The following is a 19366-nucleotide window of genomic DNA, read 5'->3' on the forward strand; positions in this document are numbered from 1 at the left end:
ATCATGAATAATTAACATGGCAGCTGGCTTTTGCTTTCATGGCAGACAATCAATTGGAAGCTGTGCCAGAGATGCATTTGTTTCTCTCTCTTTTTCTCCTTTTCCCTGTTTTCTGACCTAGTCAATGTTAATAAGCAGTGTTTTCACTGCAGCCTGCTTTCAAAAGGCGAGTGGCTCCCTGCCTGCTCACCCCTTCTGCCTCTTGGCCCCGTATTTTCCAAACTCAAATCAAATGGTTCACTGAAGGTGCTGCCCTTCAAACTTGATTGACGATCAGTAGTGAGATGGGTGGGAGGAGGGGTATGGCTGGGCCTTGCTACCTGAAGGACAAATCCCATGAAGCACAGAGCCCCTTTTGGGAAACAGAGGACTATTTGAGGAGTTGCATGGTGATAGGTACTCCATTTTGGAGTCAAGGGACAGGTAGAGCTCAGGAGACTCTGATCCTTCATACCACTGGGGTTACAGTAAGTGATAGGACAAGGGGGAATGGTTTTAAACAGGAAGATGGTAGATTTAGATTCGATATTAGAAGTTCTTCACTGTGAGGGTAGTGAGACACTAGAAGAGGTTGTCCAAAGGAGCTGTGGATGCCCCATCATTCAGTGTTCAGGGCCAGGTTGGATGATGCTTGTAGCAACCCAGTCTAGTGGAAGGTGGCAGGGAGGTTGGAACTGGATGAGCTTTAAGGTCCTTTCCAATCCAAACCATTCTGTGATTCTGTGAAACCCTGCTTGTCTCCTCCATGTTTCCCCATTTTATAGCCACTAGTTGAGTATTCTGCCTCATTTTTTCTGGTCTCAGCTCCTGTGTGTTTACAGGGGCAGCAGAGTTACAGGAGCCCACTACTGTGGCACAATGCTTGAATCCGTAGCAGTTTTGGTGCATGCTTCCTCCCTGTTCCCACATGCCTTGTGCACTGGCAAAATGCCTCCACCAGTTTATCCAGCTGTGTGGCTGAGGCTGCACTCCCGGGCCAGCACTGGGAACTGGCTGCCAGCTGAGAGCATGGTGAACAGATTATATCACCTGTCTCACTTTCATATCTCATTCCCCTCTTGTCCCCTGTTTAAAACAACATCACTCCAACCTATCTAACCTCCAGCAGATGTAGTGTGGTTTTTTTGTGACTTTCCACACTTAGATTTCCCATGGGAAAGTGGGGATGCATGGGTAGAAAGGACCAACCTAAATCCACTCACTTACATGAGCACAAGTCTGAATCCCACCACAAGCCAGTATACATTGCCTTAGACTCATATTGGCATGGCAAAACCAGTAACAGCTCAGGCAGTTTGCTCCTGTGGCATTGAGATGAGGTACCCTTTATGTGAGTTATGGTGTGACCAGCACTGTTTCCAGTCTTTCTGAGTTGTTTTCATAATTATAAAGTTGTTTTCATAATTGTAAAGTTGTTTCATTGATTATAAAATTATGACAGAATTTCAACTTAAAAAAAAAAAAGCTAAAATTGCACATAAAAGCTGTAAAATATGACTCTAGCAACACTGAGAGGTCTGAAGACCTAATAGGAAAGATTTAAGAAAGAATCACACCCACACAGATCTTCATTTGAATCTCATGGTGCTGTGGTGAACATTAGGAGCTCTGAGCTCCTCAGAGGTCAGACAGTTGCAGGAGCTGAGGTTTTGACCTGCAGGTATGGGAGGGTTGTTAGCTCAGCTTTGGGTTAGTGTCCTGCAGCTTGGTCTGGCTTTACGTGATCTGACTCAGGACTGGATCTGACTGTTGTCTGTCAGGATTTTGGGAAGAGTGGGGCCTTTGACACTTTGATTCTCTAACTCTGATCAGGGGAGTTAGTACCAGCAGCCTTTCCTGCCCAAAGAACTGTGGAGGTGAGCTCAGCCTTCATAATAACAGGATCTTTAGTATCAACCATTTCGAATGCTGTGAGAAAGACAGCTATATTGGCTCCAACGGGACCAGAGTCAGAGCAGGAGCAAGTTCGTATTGTTTCTTTTGAAGAGTTACACCTTCTCATAGCAGGTGAATTGGACCAATAACTTTATGGGAAAAAAAAAAAGGAGCAGAATAGTTTTTGAGAGCATTTGAGCTGGTTTATAAGCCCTCAGAAGCATGACCTTTAGATTAGGCACAGAGACGAAGTATCTGGAATTTAGCATTCTCTTTTTGGGAAAACATGGGTCTCTTGCTGCTCAGATGCCTCTAAGAGTAACATTGTGAAATTGGGAAGAAGGTGCAAAAAACTCAATCTTTTCTTCTCATCGATTGGGAAAAGGAGTTCGCTTTACTCAGTAAACAGAGCTTTGATGGATTCCCTGGGTCCTTCCAGGAGCTGATCTGCTAAAATGACATTTTTATTACTGTTCATAAACTCCAATCTCTGGCTGCTGCCAAGAGATTAGACATAAGCTGTGGGCAAACTTGCTGGTCCAGTGGCTCAACAGGCAAGGGCAGGAGAGGTTAGAGTTTAGAGCTCGCTGCTGTCAGGGGTTGAGAGGGAGAGAATGATGTAGGTGGTGGATGGAGTGAGGGCTGGGGTGGGAGGGACACAGGAGGTTTAGCAAGCAGAAGGGCAGCAGAGGATTGAAAGGAGGTATTTTCTGAGCTGTAGCGTTTCCCTACTAAAAGTCCCTCTATTCCCTATAGCAGAGAGGACAGCCTGGGTGTAGTTAATGTTCTGGGTATGTGAAGGGCGGTGGTAGTGTTCATATTAGCAGATGATAGACTTTAGAGCAATGAGCCCTGAGGGAAGGGCATTACAGGAATATAAGGATGTGAAGCAAAATTTGCATGCAATTCTATTACTTTTTTTTTTTCCTTTTGAGAAGGTGAGCTCTGTTCTCAGTGTGATGATGAGTCAGGAAATCCAGCTGGCTCTCAGATATTATAAGGGACTAGCTAGTAACTGGTGAAAAATGCATGGACTACTGGGACTGTAATATCAGAGGACTCTTCCTATGCCATCTCCATGCTTCTTTTTCCCTCTCTTCACCCCTGCCTCTCCATTCCTTCTCTCCCCTTATCTACTACCACTGATGTCAATGACTGTTCCTGTGAGATGTACTACAGACATCACTCTTTCTGGCAGAAGGGGCATCCTTGCAAGAGGAAAACCTAATGCAACTTAATGTAGTTTTGTTTCAGTTCCTAACACTTCTCCACCTATCTTCTCCTTTCAGGATTGTATTAGTACTATACAACCTTCACAGGTTCACACAACCTTTTCTACCAGCTGCTGACCAAAAGGTGTCCCAAAGGACAAGACCAATGTCATTTCAGCTGGAACAGCTGAATCTTTAAGTATATATATATAAAAATGCAGTAGCAAACAGAATTCACTCTCTTTTTTTCTTTTTCCTCCCCTCAGCACTGCAGTCTTTCCTTTGTGCCTATACCACCTATCCCAGGAACCTCAAGCACATCTTCCACATCAAATCTCTCCACCTGGGTCATTTGGCCAAGAGCTTTGGCCTGAGAGATGCCCCCCAGAACCTGACTGCTTTTCCAGCTGCAGGCTCAAAGAAGAAAGCCAAACCAAGACCAAAAAGGTAGGCCAAATTGATGTTTCTGAGCTGAGGAACACCACATGACAGACTGTGGTGTGCTTTGCTCCTCAAGGTGATTGTGCTTGCTGCAGGAATCCCAGAGTGGTTTGAGTTGGAAGGGACCTTTCAAGACCATTTAATCCAATGCCGCTGTCATGAGCAGGTCACATCTGACTATTCCAGAGAGGCTAAATAATGTTGACCCATTGGTTTAGGTTGCATTGCTCTCTGAGCTGTTGTTTCATTCCCCTTTTTCTAATAGCTTTAGAGAGCCTAAAAATTACATTTGTTAAACCAACTTGGTTGAATATTTGAGTGGGAATTCAGATGCTTTTTTCTGAAGGAAGCTGCTAAGTGTGGAGGTGTACTTACACTGACTAGCCTGGATTTTGCTGTAGCTTTTCTATTGTCTGATCACTTGAAAAATAACATCTCCTGTGAGTCTTATGAGCAGGAACAGCCTAGTTTTTATTTATTTATACTTCACTGAAGAGCTACCTTGAAGGATGAGGAAGGGTACAGGCAATATTCCAGAGCAAAGAATGAGACTTCCCATATATTGATTCTGTTTCTTGCACAGGTCATGGTAGCTAGAGCTCCAGCAGCAGTTCTGTTGTCAAGGCCAAGCACCTCCATAGTAGAAACTGCCAGATTTTTTTCCATTCATATGCCCACTTCCAGTCGCATGGTCCTATGGAGAGCTACGATCCCTGGCTCGGGATCAACTGCACAGCAACTCTTTGTCCTCATCCCTCTCTAGGGAAAGCCTCTCACAGATACAGTTGTGCTTATAAGTACTTGCTCTTGATGTAGGGCATGCAATGATAAAAGCATCAAGGAAATAGCAGAAAAATTAGTATTTTCCCTTCTCTAATTTGAAGTTGACTGTCCTGCACACGATGAGCAAGGCTGTATAAGTGCTGATTTATCTCACAAGATGTTTTTTCCTTCCCAGCCTTGACAAATACCACTGCATCAGAAGCAAAATGTGTGTTTTGCTGTCTTTAAAGGCCTTCTGTGGCCTCCTATGACGTTTTTTATCACCTTTTCTTACACTAGACAGACAGTCTTTTGTAGCCTTTCTCCTGCACTTTCACCAAAGGTTTCCTGGCTGTCAGATTTGCAATAGGACAAATGTGTTCATCCTCTCAGAATGTTCAGCTGCAACTTGTACTGCTTGTTCTTCTCCCTATGAAGACATTAGCTTAGTGCCTGAGAGAAAGAGGAAGAGTGCAGTGTATTTTATTTTGTTATTAAATGTGTGAATGACTAGTTCTGTAAGTACAAGCGCAAATCAAAAGGCAGATCTGTTGGTAGTAATGATCCTTCTACAGACTTGGTCACTGCTGCCTCGGGATTTAAGTAGTTCTGCCAAAAGCATTTCTGTAAATCCTGTGGGATCTCTCCAAGAAGAGTCTGTAGCAAACCTAGATTTACAGTTCTGTCCTCTTTGGTGTGTGGACAGGGCTGTTTGGAGTACTCCTTTCTTGTGTTAAGAATTTGAGGCTCCCTGATGTTTCTGGAGGAGCAAAGTCCTGAATCTTCTTCTCCACTTGAAATGGAGCTAAAGATGCTCAGTACATCCGATCCTAGTTACTTCGAGTTGGTTCCACAGGATGGATAATCCTCCCTTTTGAGATTATAACATTAAGGATTCACTGCCTTCCCTAGCACAGTGGCAGGATACAAACCTCTGGCTTGCCAGGAGAATCACTGCAATAATTCAAAGGAGGAAAATCTTTTATCAGTACCAGTTGTGACTCCTTACGTGTAATTGTTGCTGCAAACTCCATTAGCAACCGTTAGCTATTAACGCACTAATCCACATAATTGTTCCTGGGCTGATGACATCTCTTGCACATGTATGTATCTTGGGGGGGGGGGGGGGGAGAGAAGGAGAAAGGATTTTAAAATAAAAAGTTGGAGACCACATTGTCCTGCTTTGAGAAGCCACCAGGGACAGGCCACTGATCTGCCTCCTGCTTCAGCTGACCCTCACCAGCAGATGGGCAACAGGATGGGAATGCCCCTGTGAGCAGGGGATTTAACGGAGCTTTATTTCAGGAAGAATAGCCTGATTAGCCGATAAAGAGCATGTAAGATGGTATGGGGTGGGCTTTGATGTCTTGCTGGCCCAGCAGGGTGTCAAGCTATGACTGACAGTAGCGTGTCATAGGATTACTTGGCCTGCAACAATGCCTCTCTCTGTTCCTATGATGTTGCTACTCTGTTAGAGCTACTTTTTCCCTTGTTACGAACCTCTTTTAGACAGAGTTCCTCCTCCCCAAGTCTTCATCCTATTATAGTACAGACAAGCTCAATATACAGTAGGTAGTTTATGCACAGGACATGTAGGGTTGGGGGATGTGGAGGTGTTAGAACAAATGGTCTGAGAGTGATTTGAAAGCTCATTTGCACGTGGATCAAATAATTACAGCTCAGGGAAAGTGGGCAGACTTTGCGCAGGTTCGTCACGGCTCAAGCACCAGATTTCCATTCCAGGAGCATCTGGAAAGTTAAGACCCTGCAGGAATAGCCGAAGTTGTGACGTGCAACAATTGTTCTTGCCTGTGAACCTTGTTTCTAATCAACTTTCTTTGTGTGTGCTTAAAAAAAAAAGCACCCCAAAATGGAGAGAAGATAACATTAGTATTTATAGGATAGTTTAGAAAAAGTGAATATAGACTCAAATTCAGTCTCCACTAGCATAAATTCAAGATAGTGCTGTTAATTTACAGAGGAATGCTTTTGATTTCACGCTCAGAATTTAGCCTGCCATTTAGAAGACAAATGGCTTTTAATTGTGAAATGCAAGGCTTGAAATTATAATAGCATAGTCACAGAGCAATCTTTTTAATTATATTTCCTATGCGATACTGTGAGTGATGGTTGTCGTATTACACATTGTCTCCAGACATCCGATACTTGTTTTTAATCAGTCTGCTCACTAAAGCCTCATCTCTCAGCACCTGCCCAGAGAATAAAGAACAGGCAGTCCAGGTTGAAAGTGGGGTAAAGGCAATCATTAAATGTTTCCTTAAGAGGACAAAGAAAACTCTTCGTTTCTTTTGAAGTCTCCTTTTGTGCTTAGCGCCTCCTTAGAGAGCCTGCTTGGGGAAGGTGAGGCAGGAAGACAGAGAGCCAGGTGCGTGATGGTTCAGTGCTGAAATGTGGAAGCAGCCCTCTCCTTCTGAATGCCCATGTACAATTTTTGTGTATTTTTTAGATCTCTTTGTGCAAACCAGCTGTCCCCTGAGCTGTGGTGGTTCTTGCAAAACCCCATCTGAAGATGGTCAATAATTGCTCATGATTCTTTTTGAAAGTCAAAATGCTGCATTTAGGTAAGAGGTGAGCGCATGAACCAGATACTGTGTATTAAGTTACAGTAGTACATCAGCTTAGTAAGTGTCTGGGCTCATGCTTATACTGAGGGGTAGACGTAAGGAAGCTGATCCCACTTCCACTGAGGGATTAACTGTCTTTCGTTCACTGCAGAGAAGCAGCATGCACAGGAAGTAGCTGACATGCCAGATAGACATGGGTTTTGACTCATTCACAATGCAGATGCCAAAGACCTATTGCCATTCCACCAAGCATCCCTGTGCTACTCAGTCTTTTGCATTTTGGGTCAGTGGGGTTTTATGAAATTCTGTGGTGACTGATGGTCTGTTTTCTCCTTCTGAACTCTGGAAGGCTGGTGTATGTCCCCAAAGGGTTTCACTGTGGTCAGGAGTTGCAACTTAATTTGCTCTGTTTGTGAATTCAAGCCCTTACAAAGAAAGAAATAAATCTTTAAGTTCAATAGATTCTGTTGAACTCATTGCTACGGGATTTCTCTGATGCCAGAAATGCTCAGAAAGATTGAATATACATGTGAGTATAACAAATATTCATAGTTGCTATAGCATGTACAAAAAGAGAGTATAAAAATTAAGGGGAAAATCCCCTCATGCTTCAAGTTTAAGCCCAACCCTTAACTAAAATGGGATCAAGAAAAAGTGTCCAGGATACTTCCATTTGAAGGAATCTATTTACATCATTAATACACTGCTATTGCTCTGAATATGGATATCATCATGCCCCAAAGGTTTTGGCTGCAAGATTATTGTACTAATTCTTTCTTCAGCATTTAGTGGTCAGATAGAATTAGACTCCTGCTGGGAAATGTGTCTTGTAACCCTGTGTGTCCTCCTTTGTGTGGTAGGGCAGCAGTCTCCTTTGGGTGAAAGCTAGTAGCCTCTTACCTTGTCTTACCTCGTGTATTTGATTCCACTTTTGAACACCTTGGCACTGACAGTTTTGGAAAGACTAATGCTTCTATTGACAGGGCATGCGAATCAAGGCTGCAGCTGGGTCTCCCTGCACAGCAATTGTATAATCATTAGAAGCAGTTTCCCTGCCAGTTTTTGTGTGCCATTTATAGCTTTCCTAATGTCACTTAATTAGTCAAAATGCAAGTTTGGAGTTCTGCCTACTGGGAATTTCCCTTGGTTTGGGCAGTCTGCTCTAGAAAGCCAGACTGGAGCTCAGGTAAGAGTGTGTATTCATGGACTGGAGTGCAAATGGACCCAAAAATTAGAGCAAGAGCCATGGCTGTTGTGAAAGGAAACATCACTGTCAGACTTCGTTAAGGCAGTTCAGGGAAACAGATGAGTCCTGCTTACCGCATCATGATGTTATAAAAAAAATCCTATCATGAGGTTTTGTAACTGTAAAATCCATTTGATTGATACCTGCATACAGCAATACCTTTTATTAGTGTCCTCTTTCACCATGGCTTCAGCACAGAGCCTGTGCTTCATCTTTGAGCGAAATAGTAGGGCTTGCACATGGAGCTGGAAAACTTCTGTGCTGTTTGGTACACACCAAAAAATGATCATCTATCTCTAATTGAAATATATACTGTCCTGTAGCAGAGGAGAGAGCCTGACAGAAGCAAGAATCCTGGGAGGTTCCCAGCCTCCCAGAGGTGCTTTTGTCCTTTCCCTGCAGGGTGAAGACCAAGGGATGGTAATGAAGCTAGGGGGTTTTGTCTTTTTATGTGTAGCTGACGTACAGTTCACTTCAGTAGGGGTAAGATGGGCTTTACTGTTTAGCACATATTAGTATGAAGTCTGCTCTGATGCCTCTGGAACAGCACTTGATGCTCAATTCTGACTAGGTAATAATTTTCCTTGAACTTCTCAAGCTAGGGTTTGCATGAGCTGATAGAGAGTACCTAGGCCATCTGTTGACTTGTCGAGAGCAGCGTAGGATTGCTGATGAATTTCTTGCCCCCACCCCACAAAAAAAACAGCAACAGAAAATCCAAACCCAAACAGGGTTGCATTGGCTGCAGATGGTTCATCCAATGCTATAAGTAGAAAAAGCAGGTGTTGCAGCAGCCTTGGACCAGAGGTAACCCAGCTCTGCTGCTGGCACAACTTCAGAGAGCTGTTGGAGATGCTGTCAGGCAGATTGATAGTGCGATCCATGTTGAAATGTTTTCTGATAAATGAAACAGCCTACTCTTGCCTGCTCCAAAGACACACCATGAGTTCTGGGACTATGTGTCAGAACTTAATACTCCTCCTTCCTCAGCTGGAGAAATTTGGGAGCCTTTGGTTGCTGCAGATGCTGCGTGTTGGTTAAAGATACTTGCTGCACTGTGTTGCACCAGCATTTCACACAGCTCAAGGCAAAGGAACAGACAGCAATGCCAACCAAGTTGAAGGAGACATCTCTGAGAACAACTTCGCCCACCATTTAGGTAATAAGGCTAGCAAAGGCATCTTCTAAGCCATCAAAAGATACCCAAGAAACCACACATATATGTGGACCACTGTTCTGGCATGTAGGATTTTTTGGCTTGGAGATCAGTTTGTGATTCAGGTCTCTTGACAAAGCAGGTGTGTCAATGAAACACAGGATTTTGAAGTGAACATGCAAAATGGTGTCATACTCTTTCATTGTATAACTGCTGCCAGTTGGTCCTTTCACACCCCAATGTTTGATAGTCTCAAATCCAGGATGATGGTTTGCATATTGTAATGAATTCAGTCTGATGAAATCAGCTGGTGACACTAAATAGTCCTTACAATCTTACCAATAATGTATGGGAGATGAGTGGGATGTTACATAGAAACATAACAGCTTGTGTATTCTTTTCTTCTGTTTGTGACTTGGAGCTGTCCATGGGATCCTTAAAGCTTAGTTCAGTGTGCTTGTCTTGGGGGTGTTTTTTGCCATAGTATTATAGTCCTAGTTACTCTACCATCTTGTTGCTAGTGATTGTGGAATTCAGTGGATGGTGTCTTCAGAGCTTCCAAAGCCATCAGTCACCCACGGTGTGTGGAAGTCACAAACTGAGTGTGTTAAAGGTGTTTTATATGTAAGCTAGGTGAGACTTCTGTGGTGAGAACAGAAGACAAAGCTGGAAACAACAGAGAGGATCTCAGGCTAATCACCTGTTCTGCAAGTATTGACCTGCTTGGGTTTTTTGCCTTGTTTTGCCTTGAATCTTTTCTGATACTCCTGAGCAAAGCAAAGAGTTGAGAGTCAAGTGGCCAGAAAAGGAGACCGATCCAAATCATTCAGGTTTCCTCTGAGGTTGGGCAGCACCAGCCTCACTTGAGTTCACTGAGTTAGGCAGCACTGTGGTTCCTGAGTGAGGTGGGGAAGGGGAGCAGTGTGCTGGAAGCGGCTCTGTAGGTGGAGGTAGAAGGAAACTGAAGCAGAGGAAAGAAAGATTTTATTGTCTTTCCTTCCCTGGACACTTCTTGGTTCTTTCTTCCAGATGCTCTTCTCCTGCCTTTTCATCATTCAGAGATTCATTTAGCAAGATTCACAAGTTTCTCATGTTTAAAGAGTGAATAATATTATTCCAGTTTTCGGAAGGAGGACAGAGCTTTATTGTCTTTAAAAGTTTCTCTCTGCTCTGGTCTTTCCCAGACTTGAAGGATATAACCAAGTCATTTGGGGACAGTTTCTGTTTCCTATTGTCTCTCTGCTGAGGCTCTGAGTACCAGTTTCTGTGAGATTGCAGCTTAATTACAGATGTGCACAGATAGCTGTAAACCCAGGTCTTTTATTCCTTCCACTGTCTCCATTAGGAGCAGAGGAGGTTTCTTAGACCATCCCAAGCAATTACTAGGCTTTCTGCCTTCCATTCCTCACTGTGCAAAGCACCTTTCTCTCCCCTTGATAATGAGGCAGGTAGGTCTTAGAGTGATATGGCTTTTGCCCTGTACCTCAAACATAAAGCCCAAAGCAGTGGTTGGTCTGGGGTTAAGCCCTGCAAATGAAGGGGTGATGTGTCCCCCATTTGAAGTTAGAAGGTGGTGCTTACTCATCTCTGCTGGCTGCTCTTGACTACTTACCAATTCCCATTTGTCTTTGATGGGAGCCCTGATATCCCGCTTCTGGCATAAAAGAGCAGTGTTCCAGTGGTGTTTCTGCCTGGCATCCAATATGTCACAGCACTCAACACCCAGTGTGCTGGACAGTAACACAGGGAAGTCAGATCACTTGTGTTCAGGGCCTGGTTCTTCCTAACTCGTATGTTGGGGCTGCTTTCTTTTCTGAGTTATGACTTCTCTATTTCTGTCTCATTTCCCCCCAGCTAATAAGAGTAGCTATTTTCTCATCTGTTTGAACATTCCTTTCTCCTTTAAACCCTGCTGAAGTCTTGGCACTGTAGCACATTGGGATAGGTCAATCATTATTGAATTTTTTTTTCTCCTGCAAGTTCCCTTTAGCTGCACTGTTTTGTAATTCCCACTTAAATACTGACTATGTTTGGGGGGAGGAATTTAAAGGGATGGGGATTTCTCTGTCCGTTATCAACGTGATGTGTTCTCATTAGGGCTCAATATAGTGTGATACCTAGACATGAGATCACAGAAAGAGATGTTGACAATCCAGGTGTTTATCCAGTGCTGGGAACATGGATTCTGTCTCTGTTGCAATTGCATCTTAAATTCACAGCCTTTCTGTGAAGCTTTTTTGCCGTAGTATCGCCACATAACTCTCTTAAATCAACATCACACAAGCCTTTGGCAACAGGGAAAATATAGCTATCCCGGGTTATGAGGTGGGAGGATGGACATAAAGGCCAAAGAGATTAAATACCTTGCCCAAGGATGCTCAGGGGTGAGTGTCAAGGTCTTGCTCTGTTCTCTTGGGCTTTGTCTCATAACCACAGGGCACCTTTCCTCACTGATGTTATCTTGGCTGGTTTGGCAGAGCCCCAGAGACTTTCACCAATTGAGCAGAGAGGGGAATTTACGGGTTTACAACAGGAATCAGAATCCAGCCAGGGATCCTGACCTGGGGCATTTTTCCTGATGTACTGTCACTGCAGACTCTTGCTATTGCTGGTGGGTCTTCCATCTCGTGGTTGCACAGGGCCTTGACAGCTGCTTTTCTTCCCTCAGCAATCAGCACAGGTTCCACAGCACAGCTCCATTGATTTTTGTGGCCCTGGTTAGAGGGAGAAACCTCCCTTTTCCCTGCATCCTGGCTTTTCTGTGTACAGCTGATCACCACAGCAGGGGGTATTGATTTACTAATTGGGCAATGATTTCACCTGATTGATAATAAAGTGTTGGACATCCTCCCTGCTGAGCTGAAACTCAGCCTGCAGCTACTGGTGGATTACTTGTCCTTTTGCAGCAGATAGTTCCCTGTTGTTAAGTAAACTGATCTGTTGCTTGGTAACCTTCGAATTACTGTAGTAAATGCTTGGAGACACAATGAAAGTGTCAAACAGAAACTTTATCAAGTGATGGAGGGGGCTGAGCAGAGGATACAGCTGCATTATGAAGTTCTTGCAGCAGAGCTTGGCTGGTTGAGGGCAAACCTTGGCCTGCCACCTACAGACACCCCTCTGTGCTGCTGGGGCTTGTGCATTCAGGAAGGCAGTTGGACAAGGCACATCTGTTGTGGAGGTGCTGCAGATACAGCTCTACCAACAGCACATTTGCTTCATTAGCTGTATAGTTGCTTTTGAGTTCATTCTGTCTCTTTGTCTCATTTCTGTGGGTTCAGGCTGGGTGGTAGTTGTGTGTCTTATTTCTCTGGTATGTCTGGTCTCTGGTCCTTGAACATTTAATTAGTGAGAGAATGGAAGCTACACTGAAGGTAGCAGAGTCTTCTTGCCTGTGTATTCCAGGCTTTCTCTTCTAGGGAAAACTGTCAGTGGTAATCATCACACCATCCTTTTTATCATTCTGATCCATCCTTCCAAACCCACTCCAGCCATCAAACCTACACAGAGATGGGAAACAAGCTGTGGAAAAGGGGGCAAGCAAATACCCCAGATAGCCAAGAGTTTTCTTCCCTCGTCTTCTTTGTGTGTTTGGCCTAATGAACGGGTTGATCTGTTGCTGCAGCCAATAATGAGTCCTTCCCCTGTGATCCCCAGCACAGTTCTGGACACCTGGAAGAGCTATGCAAGGCAGTACTATATGGTGTCAACCTCCAGGACTGCTGCCGTCCGTGTGTTGTGTAAATGCACACTGGCATGAATGGGGGGCTTCTCTTCTGTTTCCTCATATTTAGAGGGACAGATAGATTTCTTTTCACTCTTGGAAAATTTTGGGTTCTGTTAGTGGTCTGTATTATAAAGAGGAGAGTGGGGTGTGTAGACACCAAGAGCTGTGGATATTCCTTCTGCCCAGGACTATGGGAACATGGTAGGGAACAATAGGTCCTGCAGCTAAAATGAGTGAGAGTGATAGCAGCACTGAGGATGAGATTCGGCCAAGGTTATAGAGCAGGGGCAGAACTTGTGGTGGAAAAATGCTGAGCAGGTTTTTATATTTATAGCTGGCAGTTTAGGGCTACAGGGAGATCTACACTGGAGTTTAGTGGCTGGGCAGAATGCAGCTACCTTTGCAAAAGCTGGTCTCTGGAGAGGGAGGCTGTAAGGTGCATGTGATGTCTGCAGGACACTGCAAGAAAAGTGTTGGGTTTAGACTCCAGACTTTTTTTTGCTTGTTTGTGTGGAGGTTTTGTGTTTTCAAGCTCTGGCAGTCAGTTCTGTTTATAAAATGTTTCCATTGCTCAGTGTCTTAAGGCTGGTAGGGTTTTTTTTTTTGTTATTATTATTCTAATTTTCAAGCTGCTGTGTCACCTAATTCATCAGCCTTCAGCGCACAACCTTCCTCCTGCTCCCCGCCACCCCTGCAAGAGCATTTGTACAGAACAAAGGCTTGCTTTTAAAAACGGCATGATATTTTGCCACCTTTGTGAAAACCTGTCACAACAATATCTAATTTTGCATGAGACAGAATTTCAAATCAAGCCTCAAGAAAAGGAAGCTGTTCTTCTGCTAATGTGCAAATGTCACTTTCCAGGGTGGTAAAATAAGTAACCCACCTAGCAGCATTTCAGAGAGAAGGAAATCTAATTCCTCTTATCTTCCCTCTGCCCAGGTCTGACCTTCTCAAGAAGACCCGTGGCAAACATTGCCTTGCTGAGATCTTGCGATCTGAATATTCCAGTGGGATGGACACGGGTGTATCCAAGGTCAAGAAGAAGAAAAAACAGAGAAAACCTGGCAACCAGCAGATTCCAACATAAGTCAGGACCTTCCAGTGGTTGGATGCAAAACCTGCTTGAGTGCCTCTGCTGGGGGTCAGGGTGACCTGCCAAATGAACACAGGAATGTTTCAATTTATCAGGCAAATATGGGAGGGATCTTGGTGTTCTTGGCCTCCTCCCTTTCATTCCATAGGTCCAAATGGAATCGAATCCAGGCGTGTCCTGTTGCACTGCTGCAATTGAATGTGGCCTCATAGAGATGCACCACGTTTCTAAGGTGGTTTTTTTACAAGAAAAATAAAAAAGGTTAAATATGTTTTTCAGAAAAATGTGATGTGTCTATAACGTGAAAGTGAGACGGGTACTCAGATAGGAGACACTTTCCTGCTTAAAAGAGCTGCAGAAATACTCCACAATCTGTTTGCTTGCTCATTTTTAACCAGATAAACAGTAGTGGCAGAGAAGGTTCTGGGACCATGTTTAAGGAGGCCCTTTCCCCTGTCATTATACATGGTGTCACTTCTGTTACTATCTTGGGTCACATAGCCATGTTGCTGCCACCTTCTCTCCTGCCCTTTGTGCACTGTCTATCCCTGGACACTGATCATTAGCCAGATCTTGGCACCTGTAAAGAGTCTCCCCAGTTTCAGTGCAAGTGGTAGGACTGTGGAGAGCTCTCTTCAGTGTAGTGACACAAGGCCCCTTTGGGGCAGAGCTCATGGGCACAAATCTTCATGTCGAAACTCCTGAGTTTGGGAATGAACACATCATGTGGGAAGGAGCCAGTGTGGCATCTAATGATCTCCAGACTTCTCTTTGCCTGCAGCATGTGGTCTCACTTAATTGTATAACACAGAGCAGATATGAAATGTCTTGCTTCTGAACATTAAAGCCTTTGCAGGCTCTTGCTAACACTTGTCAGTAGTAACCCCAACTTTCTGGGTTCTCTGTGCTTTGGCTAGGCTGATATTGAGTACATCCCAAGCTATGGATTTCACTGCTTGCTTTTCACATCTGCCTTCTTTCTTGTTCTTGCTTGTCGAAGAATTGGGATTACTGAGAAAAGAGAGGCAATATGGCCTAAAGGTGTTGAGACCAGCACTCATGCACCATTGCCCAGCATGCCAAGTGGAACCTGAGCTTAGTGGAGTCGGTGACAGAGCTCCCCTTGAGTTGGGGCATGGGGGAGAGTGAGTGCTCCCCAAGGCCTGCTGGAGGCTCACAACCTCCCCCTGGACTGGCAGGTGAGCACCCACCTCCCTCTCCCCGTCTGCCTCACTGTGCTTCTTCCAGCGCCTCCTACAACACAAGCTCCAACAGTACACACTTGAAAACAGTGCAAAGCTTTCTGCTACCTGTGTGCATCTTCCTCGAGGAAAGCAGTGAGGAAGAGCGGCCCATCTGTGACCCAGGCCAGGCACATTGTTTAGCACAGGACCAGAAAGTGTTGAAATCCAGTAGCAATTTCAAATGCAAGAAGGAAAAAAGTACAGAAAAAGGGAGTATAACCAGATGAAAATGATGCTCACTTTGTGACTACAGAATTGAGGGCACTTGCTCAGGGCTATAATGAGTCATAGTGAGCATTGTAGGAGGGAAGCAATTGCCCAAAAGTATTTAATTTCTGAAATTAATGTAACTTTGAGAACCAAAATGGTATTTTTTTTCGTCCCAGGCAGTTACCAAACACGCTGCTTTTACTTAACACTTCAGGAAGATGTTATAAAGAGACCTGGATAAAATTAACCATGGTTTTGCAGAGATAATGAAGTTACCAGCATTTACTAGATTAAGATAAAATAACAAAGCCCACCTGGTTCTAGTGTGAGTACTGTTTGGAAGAGCAATTGGGTTTAAGGCAAATGTCATCTTAAACAGAAACCTTGTGAGGATGAAAATGACTCAGAGAGAGTGACGCAGAGAGTGTAAGTTTGGGAAGAACTGAGCTTGTGCATGAGAAGAAAATACATGACCTTCTCCTGACTGCCACATATGGATTAATAGGGACTGTTGGCAAATTCATAACAGTACAAATAAAGGCAGACGAGTGAGAGATGTCAGGAAATGTTATTGCCATCTGTATGAACTGGGAATGTAACATTACAAATGGTTGTGATAAATAATGTGATTAAAAAAATAGAATGCCTTTTTCTTCCAGCTTCACCATGTTTTAGCAAGTAGTGCTGGATTACTTGTGGGATTAGGGAAAGGAAGAGGAGGGGATTGTTAAACAAGAAGGAGGAGGTGTTAGAAGGAATACACAGGCACCTGAAGCTAAGCCGAGTTTGCTCTTAATAAGCTTGAAGGCCAACAAGCAAAATGTGTTTGAATTGTAGCTGGGTCAGCAGGAACCAAGGTCTGCCCTTGTTCACTTTGGTAGCTCTAGCTTGGCTCTGTGCTGACTTTGTGCTGGTGCATCACTCAATTCAGGTAGAGCCTGGTAGGTCTGAAGTTAATTTGTACTCAACTCAAAGCACCTTATCAGCAGGGCAGGACATGGGGTGGTACCTGCCCTGGAGCAGGGGTGACCAAGCTGCAGAGCTCCACTGGCTGCTGTAGGAGCCAGCTCTTCCGAGCATCTGAATGCTGGACAAGCTGCTGGGAGTCACGGTGGGCTCCCCTGGCATGGAGCAGGTTGGATGTCACCCTGAACCACTCCTGAGTTTATTCCCTCTTGCTCTGAGGTATGTGGTGTGTGTTGCAGGGGTCTTGGCTGGGTGGAAGCTGCCTATGTGGCTTGTACGGGTGCGGAGATGGGCTCTTGGCAGCGTGCAGGGCACCTCTGTTGGCTTTGGTCAGGCTTGATTGTGTCTTGATAGTGGTGAGTGGTAGGGGCCCTGCTGCCCTGCAGCTTGAATTTTGTGTGTTCAGTCTGGAACTGATGGCGCTGTGGAGCTTTATATACAGCTGCCTGTGAGGCAGACCTGGACTGGGTCCGGGTTTGCCTTCCCACTGCTCCCTGCTCTCACACCTGGAGTCCTGCTGCTCCCAGGAGGAGCTCTTTCCTCAGCTGTCCTTTGCCAGCAATGGGAGCCCACGTCCTCCCCTGCTCTGCAGCTGGAACATCTTGAGTTTACACTTCAGGGCTTCAGGATAGCCAAAAGGAGGTCCCCTTGGAACAAAGGTCACAATTGAGCACCCGCTTTCAGTGTCTAGGCCAAGCACAGTACCCCTTAGTGCTGGTACTCACTGCGGAGAAGCACTCATAACTAAGCAGGATAGAAAGCAACAGAGCTCCCTGTTCACAACAAGTTATTTTCTCCATAAGCCTGGGGAGAGGGCAGGGAAAGCACCGACTGTTCAGGCCTTTCCATCCTGGGTTAATTTTGCTTGGTATGCACATGAAATCGTGGAACATCTCTGCTAGGAACGATCATACTGATGTCACTGAATTTGTGTGTGTGGTTCAGTGGAGCAACTTCTGCTCTCTCTCTGGTCTGAGGATGGTGGTCCCTATTAAAGCTGTGTCAGGAGGAGAGGAAGATGGCCCTCAAGCTGGGTAAAAGCCCACAAGGGGCTTGAGAGCCAGGGCTGTGCTTGGTCCTGGCAAACCCACTGCACTGACCTGTTTGTGTCTTGGATCCAGAGCCCGGGCCTGAAACCAGCCACCAGCAGCCTGTCCGTTGGAGTCTCTGAGCCCCGAGAGAAACTGGTGGAGCAGAGCTGGGGCAATACTCCAGAGGTTTCCTTAATGGGATCGGTGCTTCTTCTCAGCTCTGCCTTTTACACTGGTTTCAGCACAGCCTGTCCCACCCCGAGGACTTGCCAGGATAACGCCTGCTTGGCACCAACCTCTAGAAATCCAGAGTTGGGTTTCCAGCCTGGTCAGGGACTGCTGTAGATGCAGGTGGGTTCTGATGTTGGACAGTGGGATCCCATCTTGGTCCCTGCACACAAGCTGGAGGTGAGGCTGGGCCTTAAGCAGCTTTTGAGGCTGCTGAGATCCTCCTGCAGGCGATGCTGTTCATGTGGCGAGTGCAGTGCTCTCTGACGAGAGCCTAAAGGCTGTGGTGTCTTCCCTAAACTGAGTCATTTTGAGCTTGCCTTGCTTGACTCTGCTTTGAGATCAACCTGGAGGAGATGGCTCCAGCCTTTGCCTCCCCTCTGCAATCCTTCCTTCTCAGCCAGACTCGGCATGGCTGTTCCCCCTTCCTGGAGGGGAGGTTTGAGAAGCCCCTCTCTTCTAGCTCTGCCCCACTCTCTCCCACCATCCTCATGGCACAAACTGGACCCTGTCACTGTGCTACAGCACAGGCTCAGCCCCGCTGTTCCAGAGGAGTTTCCAGATGTGAAATGGCAAATTTAAATATTGCAATTACAAACGTGTAACGAAGCCTTGTACTTCATTAATGTCAGAGGAGGAATCTGCTACGGCTACAAGGACAATTAAATATTAGAGAATGTCTTTGATTCACATTCCTGCTGTGTAAATGGGAGGAAGGTTGCTGTATGCTCCTTGCCTTTGCGCTCACAAAATGAAAAGCACACCCACTGCAAGTTGTCCTTTGATAGATTTTTAATATGATTTTAAAGAGTTTTGTTTGGCCTCATTCTTATTCAATGAGATTAATTTAAAGCACTTATCCCCTGGGTTTAAGTCAATCCATGTAGGATTTGGGACGGGGGTTTGTTGCCCGGGGAGGGGGGTTGTTTGCAGGCCTTTCTGAAAGACTCCTTTCCCACTTCATTAACCCCGAGCTGGGAGCGATTCTCCCCCCCCCTTCCTCCTCCTCCTCCTCGCCCCAGCCGAGGCTCAGGGATTTACCAAACTCCCCCATTCACATGCAAAGGATCAGCGCGGTCCACAAAGGCCGGGGGCTCTCCCCTCCAGGCGTGGCTGTGCATTTGGCCGAGCCGACAATGACCCTCCCGGCGGGACCGGGGCTACCGGCGTGGGGGGAACCGGGGCAGAGCTCCCGGGACGGGGCCGTCGGGCTGGCACCCGGCCCCGGGGAGGGGATCGTTGGGGTCGGAGGAGGGGGGGGGCGCAGACAGCCGGGCCGCCGGCTGCAGAGGGCCGGGGGGACCCCGCCGCCCATCTGCCGGCGCCCCGGGACGCGAGCCGCTGCCCGGCTGTCCCGGGGACCAGCTGCCGGGCCCGGTGGCCGCGGCCGGGTGAGCGACACTTATAAAGGGTGGAAACAATCCATTTTCCAAAGCGATCGTTTAAAGCACTTAGGCAATTATACCCTGAACATCAGCGTTATTGAGGCACCGGCGCAGCGGAGGCAGCATCAACCCCGTCCGTCTCCTTCTCCCCGCTGCCCCCCAGCTCCGCATGCCGGCACTGGGGCCGGGCCCCGGGGAGCGGG

At 45.9% G+C, this 19366-nt stretch overlaps 1 protein-coding gene across 1 annotated transcript in view; it reads left to right on the plus strand.

The window, feature by feature from the left end:
• DDX31 (DEAD-box helicase 31) overlaps positions 1–14383 on the plus strand; it is a 48518-nt gene extending 34135 nt beyond the window's left edge. Inside the window, exons 21-22 of the mRNA XM_061352329.1 lie at positions 3353–3533; positions 13946–14383. Of these exons, the coding sequence (XP_061208313.1) occupies positions 3353–3533; positions 13946–14093 (329 nt within the window). The 3' untranslated portion in view covers positions 14094–14383. The remainder of the gene's footprint in view (positions 1–3352; positions 3534–13945) is intronic.
• The last annotated feature ends 4983 nt before the right edge of the window (positions 14384–19366 follow it).

The sequence above is a fragment of the Neopsephotus bourkii genome, unplaced genomic scaffold (assembly GCF_033783945.1).
Source record: "Neopsephotus bourkii isolate Nb327-2 ecotype Australia unplaced genomic scaffold, CSIRO-AGI_Nbou_v1 NB_659, whole genome shotgun sequence".
Taxonomy (NCBI): domain Eukaryota; kingdom Metazoa; phylum Chordata; class Aves; order Psittaciformes; family Psittacidae; genus Neopsephotus; species Neopsephotus bourkii.